Source organism: Macrotis lagotis, chromosome X (assembly GCF_037893015.1).
Source record: "Macrotis lagotis isolate mMagLag1 chromosome X, bilby.v1.9.chrom.fasta, whole genome shotgun sequence".
NCBI lineage: Eukaryota > Metazoa > Chordata > Mammalia > Peramelemorphia > Peramelidae > Macrotis > Macrotis lagotis.
In genome coordinates, this window is record NC_133666.1 from 255291717 (window position 1) to 255309765 (window position 18049).

The 18049-nt window shown below is 38.2% G+C and overlaps 2 protein-coding genes across 3 annotated transcripts in view; one reads left to right on the plus strand and one right to left on the minus strand.

The window, feature by feature from the left end:
- NLN (neurolysin) overlaps positions 1 to 2733 on the minus strand; it is a 145137-nt gene extending 142404 nt beyond the window's left edge. The window contains exon 1 of the mRNA XM_074207493.1: positions 2639 to 2733. Within this exon, the coding sequence (XP_074063594.1) occupies positions 2639 to 2676 (38 nt within the window). The 5' untranslated portion in view covers positions 2677 to 2733. The remainder of the gene's footprint in view (positions 1 to 2638) is intronic.
- Positions 2734 to 2859: 126 nt separating this feature from the next.
- Positions 2860 to 18049, plus strand: part of SGTB (small glutamine rich tetratricopeptide repeat co-chaperone beta) — an 80477-nt gene continuing 65287 nt past the window's right edge. Inside the window, exons 1-2 of one of the 2 annotated variants that reach the window (XM_074200286.1) lie at positions 2860 to 2960; positions 4636 to 4763. In XM_074200286.1, coding sequence (XP_074056387.1) covers positions 4664 to 4763 — 100 coding nt within the window. In that variant the 5' untranslated portion in view covers positions 2860 to 2960; positions 4636 to 4663. Of the gene's footprint in view, positions 2961 to 3385; positions 3406 to 4635; positions 4764 to 18049 lie in introns of those variants that run through there. The other variant, XM_074200287.1, reaches the window with a different exon arrangement.

The window sequence follows — 18049 nt, forward strand, 5'->3', positions numbered from 1 at the left end:
ATCTGCAGTATGCATTCCATAATTTTCCATTATTCTCCTTAGAATTTTTCCCATCTAGCATAATTTGTATAGCTAATTCCCTCAAGGAGATTTCAAGTATTGTCCTATATGAATCAGGAGCCCAAATCTTACCTGAACTATATGAAAAACCTAGTATTAAGTCTTCCTTCTTCTGATACTTGTTACCTGTTAAGTGTCTTAACCTTCTTGAGTCTCAGTTTTCTCATTTTAACAATGAGGAGGATGCACTGGATGATCTCTGAGATCTTTTCCAGTTCCATGTATGTAGATCATCTAAGATCTCCATTTTTCAGGTCATATGATGGCTTACACCTTAGGTAGGTAGTGGCCTGCAAAGATCAGCATGACTAGACTAAAATTTTAAAAGAATATAGGAGTTCACTCATCAGGACATTCTCCCCAGTGATAAAGAGGGCCACTCCTTAATGCCCATTCATTCAGAAGGATTCTTGTCTGTGTTTTTCCATGAATTTTTTTTGGGGGGGGTCCATTCAAAATACCTAACATTTTTCTTGATTTCTCCGGATATCATGAGAATACTCAGGTTATCCATCACCCTGGGGTCCATGCCATGCTAATAGCTTTTTCTTCTTTTCCAAGATACATTTCCTTGATACCTTTTACTTTTATTCAAATTTCCTCACTGTTTATATGTTTCAAGGCAGGTAGATGGGGAAGTGGATTCAGTGCTGGGTCTGAAGTCAACAAGATTCATCTTCCTGAGTCAAATCTGGCCTCAGAGACTTAATAATTGTGTGACCCTGGGCAAGTCATCTAACCCCATTTTCTTCAGTTCCTGTCTGTAAAATGAGGTGGAGAAGGAATTAGAAACCCACTCCAGTAACTATCTCTGCCATGAAAACCACAAATGGGGTCATGAAGAATTTGGACTCAACTGAAAAATCAACAACAAAACAAATTATGTTTCAGCCTGTTTGTGTTACCATCATTCTCAAGAAAATAGTTGGAGTCCCCTAATTTACTGACACCCTAGAAGCTGAACAGTAGTGCTATGTACAAGAGACAATACAATAGAAGTAGATCTTTAAGATTAGCAAAGCATTTTACAAACATTATTTCATTTTATGCTCAATGATAATCCTATATAAGCATTATTAGACTCTTTTTTACAGATCAGGACATTTAAGATTTGCAAGGTGAAGGGATTTGTCTGTGGTTACCCAACTTAAAGATGCTAAAAGTAGCATTTGGACCCAAGTCTTTGTGATGCCAAGTCCAGAAACCTTGCTACTCCAGCATTAGGAAAATAAAGTCTACAATATAAAAAGATGAAACTCTAAACAGCTGGAAAGTTATAAAGACACACTGGGATGGTGTAGTGGAAAGAATGGCTGCACAAGGAGTCTCAAGGCTAGAGTTCTTTTTTGTTTTTGTTTTTTTAGGTTTTTGCAAGGCAACAGGGTTAAGTGGCTTGCCCAAGGTCACACAGTTAGGTCATTATTAAGTGTCTGAGACTGGATTTGACTCAGGTACTCCTAACTCCAGGACCAATGCTCTATCCACTGCCACCTAGCAGCCCCAAAGCTTGAGTTCTTTTTTTTGCAAGGCAATGGGGTTAAGTGGCTTGCCCAAGGCCACAGAGCTAGGTCATTATTAAGTGTCTGAGACTGGATTTGAACCCAGGTACTCCTGACTCCAAGGCCGGTGCTCTATCCACTGTGCCAGCTAGCCTCCCAAAGCTTGAGTTCTAATCCTACTTTTCCTTTGTACTATTTGGCTTACTTTGGGAGGGGACTGGAACAGAAAAAGAAAGGAAGTATTAGAATAAAGGAAACAGGGTGGCTAGGTGGTGCAGTGGAGTCAGGAGTACCTGGGTTCAAATCCGGCCTCAGACACTTAATAATGACCTAGCTGTGTGGCCTTGGGCAAGCCACCTAACCCCGTTGCTTTGCAAAAAAAAAAAAACAAACAAACTAGAATAAAGGAAACAATCATATATTAAGCACCTACAATGTTTTAAGAACTTTGCCAATATCTCATTCGACCCTCACAATAGCCCTAGGAAGTAAGTGCTGAAATAAGGTGGATTCCCATTTTACACTTGGGAAACTGAGAAAAACGTCCAGAATAGAAATGTCTAAGATCCACGCCACCTCTTCATCTAGGATTCTACGGTTGTCTAGGAGATGTAAGGACTTTGCTTGTTTCAGCTCTTACAACTGGCTGGCAGGGGAGAGTTTTAAGCTCTCCATATACAGTGTTTGAGAAGGATGTGGGTGCACAAGGGCACCTGGAGGAATACTGATGGGCGGGTGAAGGCCAGTCTAGTCTCTTCACCGGGCAATTCCAAAGCCCCCATCCCAGGACTGACCAGAATGAAGCTGGCCCCAGAAATCAATTTTGCACGCGGTGCCAACTAACCCTCCGAACTACTGGGAGGCCGGGAATTTGGAAGGAAGGGGAAGGATGCCGGCGAGGCCGGCCGAGCGCGGCCCGTTCGCTGCAGCACGGATCCGCCCTTAGGGGTCGGGGCACAGGGCGAGCTCAGAGCCAACTCCGGGCGGGTGGCGGCGAGGGTCGCGGGCAAACAAAGGGGGCATGCAGGCGCTCCCGGGGGTGGAATGAGAGGTGGGGGCGCGGCGGGGCGGGTGGGTACCTGAGGCCTTGCCACGCCGAAAAGCCCCGGGCGAGCATGAGGAGGGCGGGCGGCCGGGGGTCGCGGCGGCGCCCGCGGTGCTGCGCTGCGCTGGGCTGGGCCGGGCCGGCAGGCTGCGGCGGGTCCCGCGGCTCCGCCCGCGTGTGACAGCCGCACGCCGGCGCCCACTTCCGGCCGCGGCCGCGCGCCCGCGCCCCCGCGTGCCGGGCGGAGAGGAGCGGCGGGGGCGGGGCGGCGTCGGGCCGGGCGGAGCCGCGGGAGACGCGGTGCTGGGCAGCCCGCGGCCGGGAGCTGCGTCCTCGCCGCGCGTCCTTCTGGCCGGGTAAGGGGGCTTGTGCGGGCGGGCCCCCCGCGCTGGGGGAGCAGGAGGGCGCCGCCGGCGCTGGGGGGGCGCGGGCGGGGACGGAGCCTCCCTCGGGTCCCCTCGCCCCCCGCGCGGAGCGGCGGCGGGAGGCCGGAGGGCGGCGGGCAGCACCCGCAGCCCCGGGCCCAGCGCCCGCTCCATCCTCCGAGAACGTCAAGCACAGAGAGGCGGGGGGGCGAGGAAGCCCGCGGCGGGCACCACACCCTGGCCCTGGCCCGGGAGCCCCGCCGGCCGCGGGCAGGGGCGCCGCGCAGGCCGGCCCCGCATGCCTCTCACTGTTGGGCAGTGCCTGTGAATGGGTGTTGGTACAAGTTGCAAGCCCCGCTGGGCGAAGTTCCACACGCGATGTGCCGTATTAAGGGGTATTCGCAGCGTCGCTCACTGTGCCATCTGACAGGTGCAGGTCCGTTTCCCCCTTCCACGTACGGAGCCGGCACTCGTACACGCGCTCTTTCCATTGCCATTATTACCCCCCACGAGTTCTTTAGACCGATTATTAGAAATAAGAGAGTCTGCCTCCAGCCCCCATGATGATGCATTTAAATACTGTGCCATTTGTATCGTTTACTCTATGAGACAAGCTAAACAAGTTGAATCGCCTCAAAGTTGTGACAGGAATACAAAGGCTTGACTGGTTTTGGAATTAGTAGAATGATCATTATCAGAAGTCAGAGCTAAGGTGACAGTGTTTTGATTCTCCGTCAGGACAAAGTATTTAAGTAGTCCCTGAGGCAATGATTGATTAAAAAAAAGTTTCAATAATTAGATATACATGGACACAGAGATGTATATCTATCTAGGTCTTTATGGAACCTGACAGGCTTACTTAAATTCAGCATGCTCTCTTAGAGAAAATTTTTTCTTAGATAAAACTCTCTTACCTAATCTAATACAGCATTACTATATATATATATATATATATATATATATATATATCATCTGCAATAAACCTGTGAGTTCACTTGACTTAAAAAAATTAATGTTGATTTTTTTTTTTAGGTTTTTGCAAGGCGATGGGGTTAAAGTGGCTTGTCCAAGGCCACACAGTTAAGTTATTATTAAGTTTCTGAGGTCAGGTTTGAACTCAGGTCCTCCTGACTCCAGGGCTGGTGCTTTATCCACTGCATCACTAGCTAATGTTGTTGTTGTTGTTGTTGTGTTTTTGTTTTTGTTTTTTTTAGTTTTTGCTAGGCAATGGGGTTAAGTGGCTTGCCCAAGGCCACACAGCTAGGTAATTATTAAGTGTCTGAGACCAGATTTGAACCCAAGTACTCCTGACTCCAGGGCTGGTGCTCTATCCACTGCACCACCTAGCTGCCCTTCCACTGCACCACCTAGCTGCCCCTAATGTTGGTTTTTAAGGTGTAATTTTGTAATGTAGTTGTAGAGCCTCAGACACCTACTGATTGTTTGACCTTAGGCAAGTCACTTAAGCATCCAGTACTCATGGAAATTCTCCATGACTTCACATTTCAGAGCATTTGCCTTTCAGGGTTGGGAGAGGGAATTTTCTCACCAAGAGTTCTCAACATTAATTAAATCATACATGTGACCCAAAATGATTTAATTTTTAAGTTTCATGTCTCTTCTTAGTAAACTATATTTGTGAACTTAATATTTTTCTTTCTCTTAGGTAAGGGACCATTGTCTAAACTTGAACAATGTCATCCATCAAGCATCTCGTCTATGCAGTTATCCATTTCTTGCGGGAACAAAGCCAGATAGATACTTACACTTCAGATGAACAGGAAAGCTTGGAAGGTAATGTTAATGGACAACTAGGTGTCTGCTTTTTATGATAGTTTTTATGAAGCATCTTAATGGTTTTAATGAAGCAGCCAGTAGCTCATTGGATAGAATACTGGATCTGGAGTCAATAAAAACTGAGTTCAAATCACTTTCTCTGACACTTATTAGCTACATGACCCTGGTCAAGTCACTTAATCCTTCTTAGCATCCATTTCCATACCTGAAGATGGGGATAATAATAGTACCTACTTCACAGAGTTGTTGTAAGGATCAAATAAGAATAACACACATAAAGCAATTTACAAATTATATAAAACTATATAAATATAAATGATTATTATAACCATAAACACTAGAGTCTTTATTGCCTCACTAAGGGCATGGAAGTGACTTTGGCATGGAGATTGGTCCAGAGGAATGAAAGCTCTGTGAAATCTCACTACAGGCTTTAAGTATGGTCTATGTGCCTGTCCTCAGGGATCAGCCTAGCTACATTCAGAGATGCTCCAAGTTGACTTCAGAGTGAAGAATTTTTTTGTCAAGGGGTACTTTTGAAAGACATTGACTAAATCAAAGGGGATTATTCTGCTTATCAGATAAGAGAATCCTAATGAAACCACAAATACCTGAAGTATGGTTTTAAAAAAATCTACAAATTTTAAACAACTGGTTCTTGTCCTTCATTATTGAAGAGGCTCAAAAGGATATCACTACATTAGAGTTACAGTGTGTCCAGTTGTGGCTGATGAGACCAATATGAGCTCAGAATGCTCTATCACAGGTCGGGCACAAATAGGCTATGTATTCACATAGCATTCACATGTATACTTACCATGGTTGTAGGCACTGTTCTAGATGTTAGGGAAGTAAAAACAAAGATGAATTTTTCCTACCCTCTCAAGGGACTTATATCTTATTTAGAAAGACTATATATATATACATATATATATATATATATATATGTATATATATATATGTGCATGTAAATATATAGAAAATAAATGGAAGATCTAGCAGCTAGGAAGGTCAGAGAAAAATCTCCTGAAATTAGTTTTGAAACAAACTAGAGATTCAGCGTATCAGAGATGAGGGAATATATTCCTGGCATGGGGGGGTGGGTGGGGGTACAAAGGTTCAGGATAGAAAATGGAGTGTTGCGTATGAGGTATAGCAAGAAGGCCCGTTGCACTGAACTGGGTAGTACATAAAGGGAATAATGTAGAATAAAACTGGAAAGGTACACAGGCACCAGGTCATAAAAGGCTTTAAATGCCAAAGAGAGGAATTTGTATTTAATCCTTGTAATAATAGGGACCCTCTGAAGTAAATTTAGCAGTAGAGTAACATGAAGAGAGCATAGTTTCAGGAATATCATGTAGCACCTTTGGGTTGAATGATTTAGAAGTAGGAGAGCTTTGGAGGCAACAAGACCAATGAGGGGGTTATTGCAATCCAGGCAAGAGTTGATGAAGGTCTGAACTATGGTGATGGCCACATGAATAGAGAGAAAAGGATTGCTACAAAAGATAAAATCCACAAGATTTGGTATGTAATTGGATATAGAGAATGAGAGGTAGAGAATGATTCTATATTTGCAGACCTGGGTAACTAGAAGGGTAGTGGAAACCCTGAGCAACAATCAAGTTAGAAAGAATAATGATTTAAAGGAGTTATCAACGAATTCCTTTTTGAATGGGTAGAAGAGATGCCTATGGAGTCTTCCATTTAAAATGTCCATTAAGCAGTTCAGGATGTGGGATTCAATTTAGAAGAGAGACAAGATTTACAGATCTGGCCATCATCTGCATATATATATGATAAATAAAACTCATGGGACCTGGAGATCACCAAGAGTTTAGAAAGAGAAGGGCTGCTGGGCGGCAAAGTGGAGAGAGTGCAGGGTCTGAAGTCAGGGAGGTTCATCTTACTTACTAACTAGCTGTGTTAACTGTTTGTCTGAGTTCCTTATCTATAAAATAAGCTGAAGAAGCAAATGGCAAACCACTCCAGTGAGATATGACTGAACTGATAGGACAGCAACAACAAATAGAAAGAGAAGAGGACCCAGGGTATGACGTTTCTTGCTGTGGCACAGCTAGGAGAGATGATAGGAAGGCTAATCTAGCAAAGGAGATTGAAAAGGAGCTGTCAGAAGGAAAACCCCCAGGGAGGGGATGATCAGTGGTGGTACTTGCTGCAGAGATCAAGGAGGTTAAAGATGGAAGAAAAATACATCTGATTTAATAGTTGCTAGATTAGTGGTAACTTTAGAAGGAGCTGCTAATTATGTTTTAAGGTAAATTCAAAATATTTTGTTGACCTTTCAGGAAGAGATGCTATGATAAAAGAAAATGTCTTGGCCATTCTAATGATTTCTCTAGGGTTGTTTTTTTAATTAATAAGAAATTGTATGCTGTTTACAATTGATTATACTGACATAAAGATTTCTTGAAAAAGTAAGTGGATGAAGAAAATAGCACCATGGAAGAACTTAATCATTGTACCACAGGTGAAAACCTCTGAGCAATTGTATATTTGAAAGTTGCTTATCTAGAACAGAGAAATTTTCCCCATCAGAATATCAAAGCTTTTTTGCTCTCTATAAGCCTTTTTATTGTTCAGTTAGGTGCTCCACAGTCACAGAGAATGTCACTATCACATGCTTTCTTGAGTTTATGTTCCTTCATAAGAAAATGCAAGTTAAAAATAGCCTTAGCAGCAGTAGAATTCAGCAGATGGATTTGTGGTGGTTCGCTGAGCCTACCTTCCTTGTGGCCTGAAAGATTTAATTACTGCAGTGAGGCAGTGTATTGGGTAAAAGGTAATGAATGGTGGTCCAGTTATCATTTCCTTTTTCAAGATATGTTTCTTCCAAAGGGACAGCTCTCACATTGACTTCTGAGAGAGCCTCCCTTGTGGATAGGCTTTTAGGAGGAAGGAATGAAAACTGGGCCTTTGTTTAAAATTTATTTGCCTTTGGTGATGGGGGAATTCCTTTCCAGGGTTGTCATGAATAACAGTTGACATATGGCCAGAGAGTTGGAGAATATTGTCATCAGTCCAGTTTTGTAATGAAATTGCTGGTGATTTTTAGTGTTCTGACCAGTGAAAGGTCAAGTAAGTGATAGAGGGAAGCATATGAATTTGGGTTACCATGTGTCAAATGGATAAGCAAAATCACCCTAACAGAGAGATTTGTTTTCTAACAGAAAGAGACTATGCGCTTTATGAGAGAATATAAAGTATCAGAAATATAATCGAGTCCTTCTTTTCACCAAGACTTTGAATCCTATTTTTAGTGTTGTATGCAGCAAAAAATATGGTGCCTTAGACTTTTTTACATGGCATTCAGAATGTTGCCAGCCTATTTGTGTGACTGCCCCCCCACCTTTTTTTTTTAGCTCTTTGAGCCTAATCTAGTTGAATATGAAAATAATAGTGTAAGTTTAAGCCCTAGAATAAGTCATACTTTATTACTAATTCACTATGTGATTTTGAGTCAAAATTTAACCATTTTGCATTTGTTTCTTTATATGTAAAGGGGAAATAATATCTGCTCTACTTGCCTCATAGAGGCAATGAGAATCAACTGAGATGATGTGAGTTAATGTGTTTTCAAGCTACTTCTATATAAACATTGTGATTTGGGGGTTCATACTTTGGATTGTATCTCTGTGGGGCACTCCTCATGTGAAAACTCCTTCCACCGACTCATATTAATAATTCATTTCTTCACACTATGAGGTAGATTAGCTTTGCCCATGATTTCATAGACAGGTCTTAAAATTAGGTCTTCCTGTTTCAAAGGCTGCCCTTCCATTTACTAGACCATTCTTTTTTTTTTTTTTGTGAGCATTTATTTTCCTATGCACTCTGGTATTTTTAATAGTAATAGATGCTGTATTTTGTCAAAGGCCTTTTCAGCATCTAGTGAGATAATCATATGATTTCTTTTAATTTTGTTATTGATTTGATCAATTTTGCTGGTTTTCCTAATACTGAACCATCCCTGCATAGCTAGTATGTATTCTACCTAATCATTGTGTATTATTCTAGTGATAACTTGCTATAATCTTTGTTAAAATTTTATTTAAAATTTCTAACAATTTTAATTAGGGAGATTGGTCTATAATTTTCTTTGTTTTGGTTCTTTGGCAAAGCATTTATTTAAAAAAAATGGATATTTATTTTATTTTCATGAAAATCTACCTTCTCTCCCCCTCCCCTCTCACCAACCCAAGTGCCGATTGAGAAATCAGGCAAAATATATAACAAATATGTATAATAAAACAAATTTTGACATTTGCTAAGTCTTAAAATCTCAGTCTTCACTCTGAGTTTATTAACTCTCTATTAGGAGATAAGTAGAATGTTTAATCATGAGTCTCCTGGAATTTTGGTTGGTAATTTTATTGATCAGAGTTCCCAAGGCTTCCAGTGGCATTTGTCTTTACCATATTGTTGTTGTTGGTGTCTGTAATTCTCCTGGTTCTGTTCATTTCATTCTGTATTAGTTCATACAAGTCTTTTCTGAAACCATCTTATTAATGTTTTCTTATAAAGTGGTATTATCATTTAGTGAAAAAGTAAACAACTCTCTTTTGGGCTACAGGTAGGCCTATTTTCTAGTTTTTTTTAAAAAAATTACTTTTGCATTAATAGCACTCAAGGCAATATGTTTCATTATTTTCCAATATAATTCAATAGACATTAACCATCCAAAGCAGGAAAAGAGCACGGTGTTTGAAACTGAGTGAATTGTACAAACAGATAAAACTTAATCTCTTGCTTCCATGAAGCTAATCTAGTAATAGGGAACAAGATATGAGCATAAATAACTATAATTTAAGTTCATAAGAAAGATGGGAATAAAGTGTTACATGATATCAAAGTGTAGGAAAGTTATTATCAACTGGATGGTGCAGAGAAGGCTTCATGGAATAAGCTGAATTGTAAAACTTGAATAGGAAGTCAGTAGGTTGAAGGAAAAGAAAAGGTTATATTGTGATTTATTCAGGAAGATACTGGATTATTTCCCCATTTTAGAAATGAAGAACAAGAAGTACAAATAGATTGACAAAAACCAAAGAGTCTATTATTTTGGTATAGAATAATGACTCATATATTTAGGACAAGTAAGGTTTTGCTTTCTTAGCAAATAACACTGTGGCATAAATAGGCAAATATTATTCCCATTTTAAAGATGAAGAAATTGGGACTTAATTCCCTTGTCCATGGTCACACAGTGAATAAATCATAGTGCAAATAGAACCCAGATTTCCTGACCTCTGGTTCAATGTTCCTATTAATAGTATAATGCTTTAGTTACAAGGATGAGTGACAAGATTCTCTAAAGAGCCTGAACATAATGTTAAATGCTAGTTTTTATTATTAGTTATAGATTACTTTCTCATTGAAATTATTCACCATTAATATATTTATTATTTCTATTTATGTATGGCATTTGACACCTTTTTTTCTAAAAATAATTTCTTCTATATCTGTGTTAGGAGACTCTTCTATCAACTCTGAATGTGTGCTAATCTAATATCTGAACATTTTAGGAATATATTATTTAACTAGAACTCAGGTTCTATTTTTAAAAACAAAAACCAAACAAAATAACACCCTACTTTTAGGTGAATGTTATGAATATAGCATATTACAGACCTGTCTTCTGGTGTTACATTTTAACAACTAGGAGCAAAGTTAAATTACTCTACAAAGCAGACCTTGAAAATGCCTATGAAAAGAGAGTGTTGAAGGTAAACCAGCTGCTCCACATCTTCTTTTTATGCAGATTGAGGAGTCTGAGTAGGGTTTTACCAGTTTAAAAGAAAGGAATGGATATGAGAAACATTTGAAAGAATAATAGAAGGGATCATTTTTTGGATTGAATTTAACAGACAGTATAGAGTCATGGAAAGAACCCTGATCTTAGCATCAGAAGACTTACATTTTAAAAAATAAATCTATTTATCTTTTTTATATTGAACCTTCTTTGAAATTCTCCCCCTTCTGGCCCCAACCCACCCACTGAGAAGGGCAAGCAATATGATAGCAGTTATACATATTAAATTACACAAAACACATTTCTTTATTAGACATATTGCCCCCCAGCAAAAAAAAAAATAAGAAAAGTGAGACAATTATATTTCAATCTGCACTCAAGAGTTCCAAAGTTGTCTCTCTGGAGATAGTATTTTTCATCATGAATTCTTGGAATTATATTGATCAGAATAGCTAAGTGTTTCACAGTTGATCATCATTACAGTGTAGCTGTTATTGTGTACCATGATCTCTTGGTTCGTTCATTTTACTTTATATCACTTCATCTAGTGCCATGTTTTCCTAAAACACCTCCCCTCATTCTTTCTTATAGCACAGTAATATTATTTCACAATCATAGTTTATAATTTGTTCAGTTATTCCCCAGTTGATGGGTTATCCCCAGTTGCCAATTCTTTGCCACCACGAAAAGAGCTATTAAAAATATTTTGGTACTGATATCTTTTCCTTTTTTTCTTTGATCATTTTGGAGTACAGACTTAGTAGTTATATTGCTGAACCAAAGGATATGCAGTTTTATAACCCTTTAGGCATAGTTCCAAATGGTTCTCTAGAAAGATTAGACTGTTTTCTTGTTTTTGTCTTCTTATGTGCAATCATCTTTTTTTATTATACTATGCTATGGAAATCCTTGCTTTATTCCATAAATTAAAAATAAAATAAATTTTGAAAAAAGAAAAGAATAGATAGAGAAACAGAGATTGGTAGACTGTTTTTTAAATCAACAATTCATTAGCTTTGTACTGTTTTTCCATATACCCTCCCTCATTTGTCATTTTTGATAAGTGAATTGTTCTAACTTGAAATTCTCTAATCAGTAAAGGTTTAGAGCATTTTTTCATATGACTATAGTTAGTTTGGATTTTGGAAAATTTCCTGTTCATATCCTTTAACCATTTATCATTTGGAGAATGACTCTTATTTTTATAAATTTGACTCAGTTTCCTATATATCTGAGAGACCTTTATCAGAAAAACTTACTGCAGTTTTTTTCATATTATTTCATTGCCTATGGTCTCTTTTTAGCAAAATGTAGTTTGCTAGATTATTTCTTTTAATTAGACTCAATTTTTGCTTTTGCGATGGTTGAGATCATAATTTTTATTTCTGTCTTTTTTGCGTCAGCTAAAGCATAATAGATTTTACTTCAGCTCCTTATTTTAATTCTCTTTTTATGCCTTTCCACTCCAATTAGGTCTCTCTCTCTCTTTTTTTTTGCAAGGCAATGGGGTTAAGTGACTTGCCCAAGGCCACACAGCTAGGTAATTATTAAGTGTCTGAGGTCGGATTTGAACTCAGGTACTCCTGACTCCAGGGCCGGTGCTCTATCCACTGTGCCACCTAGCTGCCCCCTCCAGTTAGGTCTCTTGAAGACATAGTGTTGGATTCTAGTTTTGAATCCATTCTGATATCCATTTCTGTTTTGTGCATGAGCTCATTCTATGCAGTTTTGTAGTCGATTATTGTATATTTCCCTTCATCCTATTTTCTTCTCTTTGTCCTTCTCTTTTTATCCTATCCTTCCTCAAAATTCTGTTTTTCTTTTGACTACTGTCCCCTTTAATTTGTCTTCCCTTTTTATCAATCCACTTTTCTCTTATCCCATCCTATTTCCCTTTTTGGATAAATTACAATTCTGGATAAAGTGAGTGTGTGAATACATATTCTTCTTACTTTGAACCAATTCCAGTGAGAGTGAGATTCTAGTACTGCTAGACACCCCCCAATTTCCCTGCATTATAAAAACTCTTCCTTTTAACCCTCATTTATATGAGATAATTTTCCCCCATTTTACCTCTTCCCTGTCTCAGTCCATCCCTCTTTCTTACCTCTTCATTTTTTTCATAATTGATTCATACTCATGCCCTATTTCTATAGTGTATACCTTTTTACTGCACTAAGAATGATATAGTTCTTAAATGTTAATTTATCATCTTCCTCTTTAGAAATGTAAACAATTTAACTTTATTAAGTCACTTATGATTTCTTGTACATGTTTCCCTTTTTATGCTTCTTTTGAGTCTTGTGTTTCAATGTCAAATTTTTATTTAGCTCTGGTAGTGTCATCAGAATTGCTTGAAAAAGTTCTCTATTTCATTAAATATCTACCCCACTCAACTGAATAGTACACTTAATTTTTCTGGGTTTTATTCTTGGTTGTAATCCTAACTCCTTTGCCTTATAGAATATCATATTCCACTTTCCCTGCTTCTTTAAAGTGGGAAGTTGCTAATTCTTGTGTGATCCTGATGGTGGTTCCATGGTAGCTGAATGATTTTTTTTTTTCAGACTGATTGAGACAGTTTCTCTTTAACCTGGCAACTTTGGAATTGTTGTTTTTCCAATGTTTTCTTTTTTCACATTTTCATTGTTTTAACTTTGTTTAATTTTTCTTGATATCTCATGGAATCTTTAGCTACTAAATGCCCAATTTTAAGTTTTGAGGAATTATTTTCTTCAATGAACTTTAGGGTAACTTGTTTTCTGTTTGGCCAAAGGTTTTTTAAGGTTTTCTTTTTCTTTAATGACTTTTGTGCCTCTTTTACCAAGTTGTTAATTCTCTTTTCATGATTTTCTTGCATCATTCTAGTTTCTTTTTCTCAATTTCCCCCCTACCACTATTGTCTCTTTCTTTAACTCTTCCAGGAATTCATATTAGACCTGTGACTAATTCACTTTTTCCCTTGAGGTTTTGCTTTTGTTATTTTCACATTGCCTCAGACACTTGACACTTACTAGCTGTGTGACCCTGGACAAGTCACTTAACTCTCATTGCCTTGCGTCCAGGGCCATCTTCAGTCACTCTGTTTGATACCTGATCACTGGACCTAAATGACTGTAGGAGAAAGTGAAGCTGGTGACTAAAATCCAATTCATATACTTGTTATGGCATCACTTCCCCTGATGTCATGGTTTTTTTTGAGAATGAAAGACAGTCATCATCATTGCCTTCTTTCTGTTGGTTGTTTCCTGTCTTTATCCTGATCTTACAAAATTGTTTATGTGTGTTGTCTTCCCTGTTAAACTTCTTGAGAGCAGAGACTATTTTTATATCTTTCTTTTTTTGTCTAATACTTATAACAAAGCCTGGAATATAAAAGGTATTTAATAAATGGTTGTGGATTTGAAGTAAAGGCTGGATGACCTCTTGTCTAGTAAGATGGAGAGGGAATTCTTATTAAGTATAGGTTGGACGATAAGATTTCTAAAATCCCTTCCAATTCTAAGAGTCTATGAAATTTGTCTATTTGCATTTTCCATCCATGGACCTGCCATGAACTCCCCCAATATTCTGATGTAGAAGTCTTTCTTTTCCTTTAATTCTCATATTGGGTCACCTCCTCCAAGAAACTTCACCAATCCTCTCATCTCTTCCTTCAAATGCTACTATTTTCTCCTGGAAACAAGCTTCTGAAGGCAGAAACTGTCCTTGATTTTCATCTTTGCAGCTCCATATTTGAAAACATTCATTTTTTTCCTAGTGTTTTTCTACTACTTAGCTATAATTTGTTCAGTGTTACTACTAAGTTTACATCCCAAAGAGATTAGAGAAAAAGGAAAAGGACTTATATGTACAAATATTGTTACTGGGTCTTTTTGTGTTGGCAAAGAATTAGAAGCTGGGAGGATGTCCATCAACTGAAGAATGGTTGAACCAGTTGTGTTATATCATTATGACTGGATATTATTATCTCTCTCTCTCATATATTTCCATATATGTGAAAGTAGGATGCTTTTAGAAAAACCTGGAAAGAATTAATGAAATAAACAAAATCAGGAGAACGTTGCATACAGCAATTTTGTATGGTGAACAACTGTAAATGACTTTGCTATTCTCAGTAATGCAATGATCTAAGACATTTCCAAAGGACTTATGTTGAAAAATGCTATTCACCTCCAGAGAAAGAACTGATGCAATCTGCTTACAAATGAAAGTATTTTTTTAACATTTTATTTTTTCTTGGTTTTAAAGTTTATTTTATTTTATTTTTTACAACATGACTAATATGGGAGTATGTTTTGCATGACTGCACAGGTATAATCTGTATCATATTTCTTGCCTTCTCAATGAGGGAGAAGGGAAAGGAGGAAGAGGGAAAATTTGGAACTCAAAAAAATTTACAGTGATTATGAACATTGTTTTTACACGTAATTGAAGAAATTTTTTTTTAAAAAAAAGACACAATGGAGTTGGGCTTTCAGGGGAACATGGCAAGGCTTAAATGATATGAAGTAAAGTAGAAAGAACCAAATAATCATTATGCATAACAACGCAATGTATGCAGTGTTGTTGTGATTATGATCAACTGTGATAGACTTCGCTCCTCTGATCAAGTGATCCAAGACAATTGCAAATGATCCATGATGAAAAAAATGCTATCCACCCCCAAAGAAGGAACTAATGAACTCTGAGTACAAATTGAGTATAATTTTTCTCATTTTGGGGGGCTTAATATGGTTAATATGGAAAACTTCCGTGATTTCACATGTATAATTGCTGTCATATTGTCTACCTTCTCAGTGGGTGAATGAAGGGGTGGAAGGAAGGGAAGGAGAGAACTTGGAGGGAAAAAATTAGGAATTTTTGAAAAAGGAAAACAGTTTGATCAATGTAAAGAACTACTTGTTTGGAAACTTTCCACTAAAGCAAATTTTCTGTAAGTTTTGGTCTTAGGGAGTTGCCTGGGTGACTCAAGGTTAAATGGCCACACAGTAAGTGTCAGAAATAGGACTTGAACTCAGATCTTCTGGTTCCAAGGTCAGACCTCTTAACAACTATGTCATGGTGTTTATGCATCATTTGGATCCACGTGTTATTGAAAAAATAAAATACTTTTTAAAAGTAAATGTAAATAAGTGGGTCTTGAATTTAATTGGATTTTTTTCATAATTTTGTGTTTTCCTAAAGGAAGATGCTGTATATTCTTCAATAGTAGTAAAAAAAAGCAATAATAAGAACTGACATCTATATGGCACTTTAAGGCACCTATCTATATTATCTCATTTGATCCTCATTCAAAGAAGTTACTGTTGGAATCAGTGTTTCTCATCAATAATAACTAATCACTCAACAAACACTTATTAATCACTACCTGTATGGTGGGCACAAGAAAAAGCAAAATTGGATCCTGCCTTTTAGGAGCTTATGTTCTAATAGAGGAAAACACTTGTCTATAGGTTTATTCAATATACTTACAAAGTAGGTACAGGGTAACCTTAAAGGGGGCAGTACTGATAGCTAGAGGAACCAATAAAGACCTCCTGGAGGGGTGGCTAGGTGGCGTAGTGGATAAAGCACTGGCCTTGGAGTCAGGAGTACCTGGGTTCAAATCCTGTCTCAGGCACTTAATAATTACCTAGCTATGTGGCCTTGGGCAAGACACTTCTTAACCCCATTTGCCTTGCAAAAAAAAAAAACCCTAAAAGAAACCCTAAAAAAAAACCGACCTCCTGGAGGAAGTGGCAATGAATATGTCTCTTTCCAGGCTAACATTCATTTTTTTTTCTTATTTTGAGTTCCACATTTTTTCTCCTTCCCTCCCTTCTTCCCTCTTCCCCCTGAAAGCAAGGAATCTGATATAGTACATATACGTGTACTATACATGTTAAACATATTTCCATATAGGTCATGTTGTGAAAGAAGAATCAGACCAAAAGTGAAAAAAGAAACATGAGAGGGAAAAGCATAAAGCATAAAACTAATTTTAAAAATTGAAAATATGATTTGGTCTGCATTCAAATCCATAGTTCTTTCTTTGGATGTGGATGGTGTTTCCCCATCACAAGTCCTTTAGAATTGTCTTTGATCATTGGCTTGCTGATCTATCATACACACAATTTTGCTGTTAAAATGTACAATGTTCTCCTGGTTCTGCTTACTTCACTTAACATCAGTTAAGTAGTCCCTCTGTTCAGAATGTGCAAGGGAGGAGGAAGAGAATTTCAGGCATGATGACCAGGCAAAGGTCATAGAGATAGGGGATGGAAAGTCTTGTGTGAGAATCAGCAAATTCACCAGCATGGCAAGATTGCTGATGGCATTAAGGAGATTAATGTATAAGAAAACAGAAAAGATAGGTGGGAGGGGGAACCAAGTTTTTGAAATTCTTTAAATGTCAAACATTTGTAAGGAGCTTGTATTTGGTCTTAGAGGAATTTAATTGAGAAGCATGGTCAGACCTGTGCTTTAGAACATCGCTTTGGTAGCTTTGTGGAGGATGGAATGGACTAGGAAGAGATGAGGCAGAGAGAACAATTGGGAGGCCACTATATTAGTCAATTGAGAGATGATGAAGACCCCAGCTTGTAGTTATAAGTATTCACATAAGGGAAGGGGATGGATGAGTACAGGAGTGTATTGGTGATAGAAATAAAATTTTACAATTGAATGGTTACATGGGGTGAGTGAGGAGTTGATGATGATGCCTAGATTTTGAATCTAGATGACTAGAAGGATAATTGCTCTTGACAGTTATTGAGAGGTTTTGAATCAAGGTGGACTTAGGTGGAAAGATAATCAGTTCTTTTTTGGACAGGTTGAGTTTGAGATGATTATGATGGTTAATCCTTTCAGAGTTGTTTGATCAGCTGTTCACGATGTGGGATTGGCACTTAGGAGAAGGACAAGATGTATAGATTCATGAATCATCTAGTTTGGACATAGTAATTGAACCTATGGGAGCTGATGAGATCACCAAATAAGATAGTATAGATCACAGAAGAGGACTTTGAATAGAGCCTTGGTGTTCACCTACATTTGGTAGGCATAACATAGAGGAAGATCCTGCAAAACACAGGAGAAAGTTGTAAGACAGGTAAGAAGGGAACAGGAATTGAGCATGAAAACCTAGAAAGCAGAGAGTATACAGAGAGGTGACTAGCAGCATTCTATGCTATAGAGAGGTCATCTGAAGGTCAGAGAGATAACCTGCTCATGTTCACAGTTCTAATCTGATGACATCTAATTGATGACAAAATTTAAAAACAGATCTTTGCTGATTCAAAATGCAATACCATTCCTCTATCCCACACTGCCCCTAGTATAAGAAAGACAACATGAATGTCTAATGTTGTATATGACTTCATGTATATGACGGGAAATATGTTGTGAATGACTTCATATGTATAATGGGTATTGTATTTCTTGCCTTCTCCAGGATGGGGGAGTGGGTAGAAGAAGGGAAAGGGAACTGAAATAAAAGTTAAAAAAAAAGAGTAAGTTTTTTTTT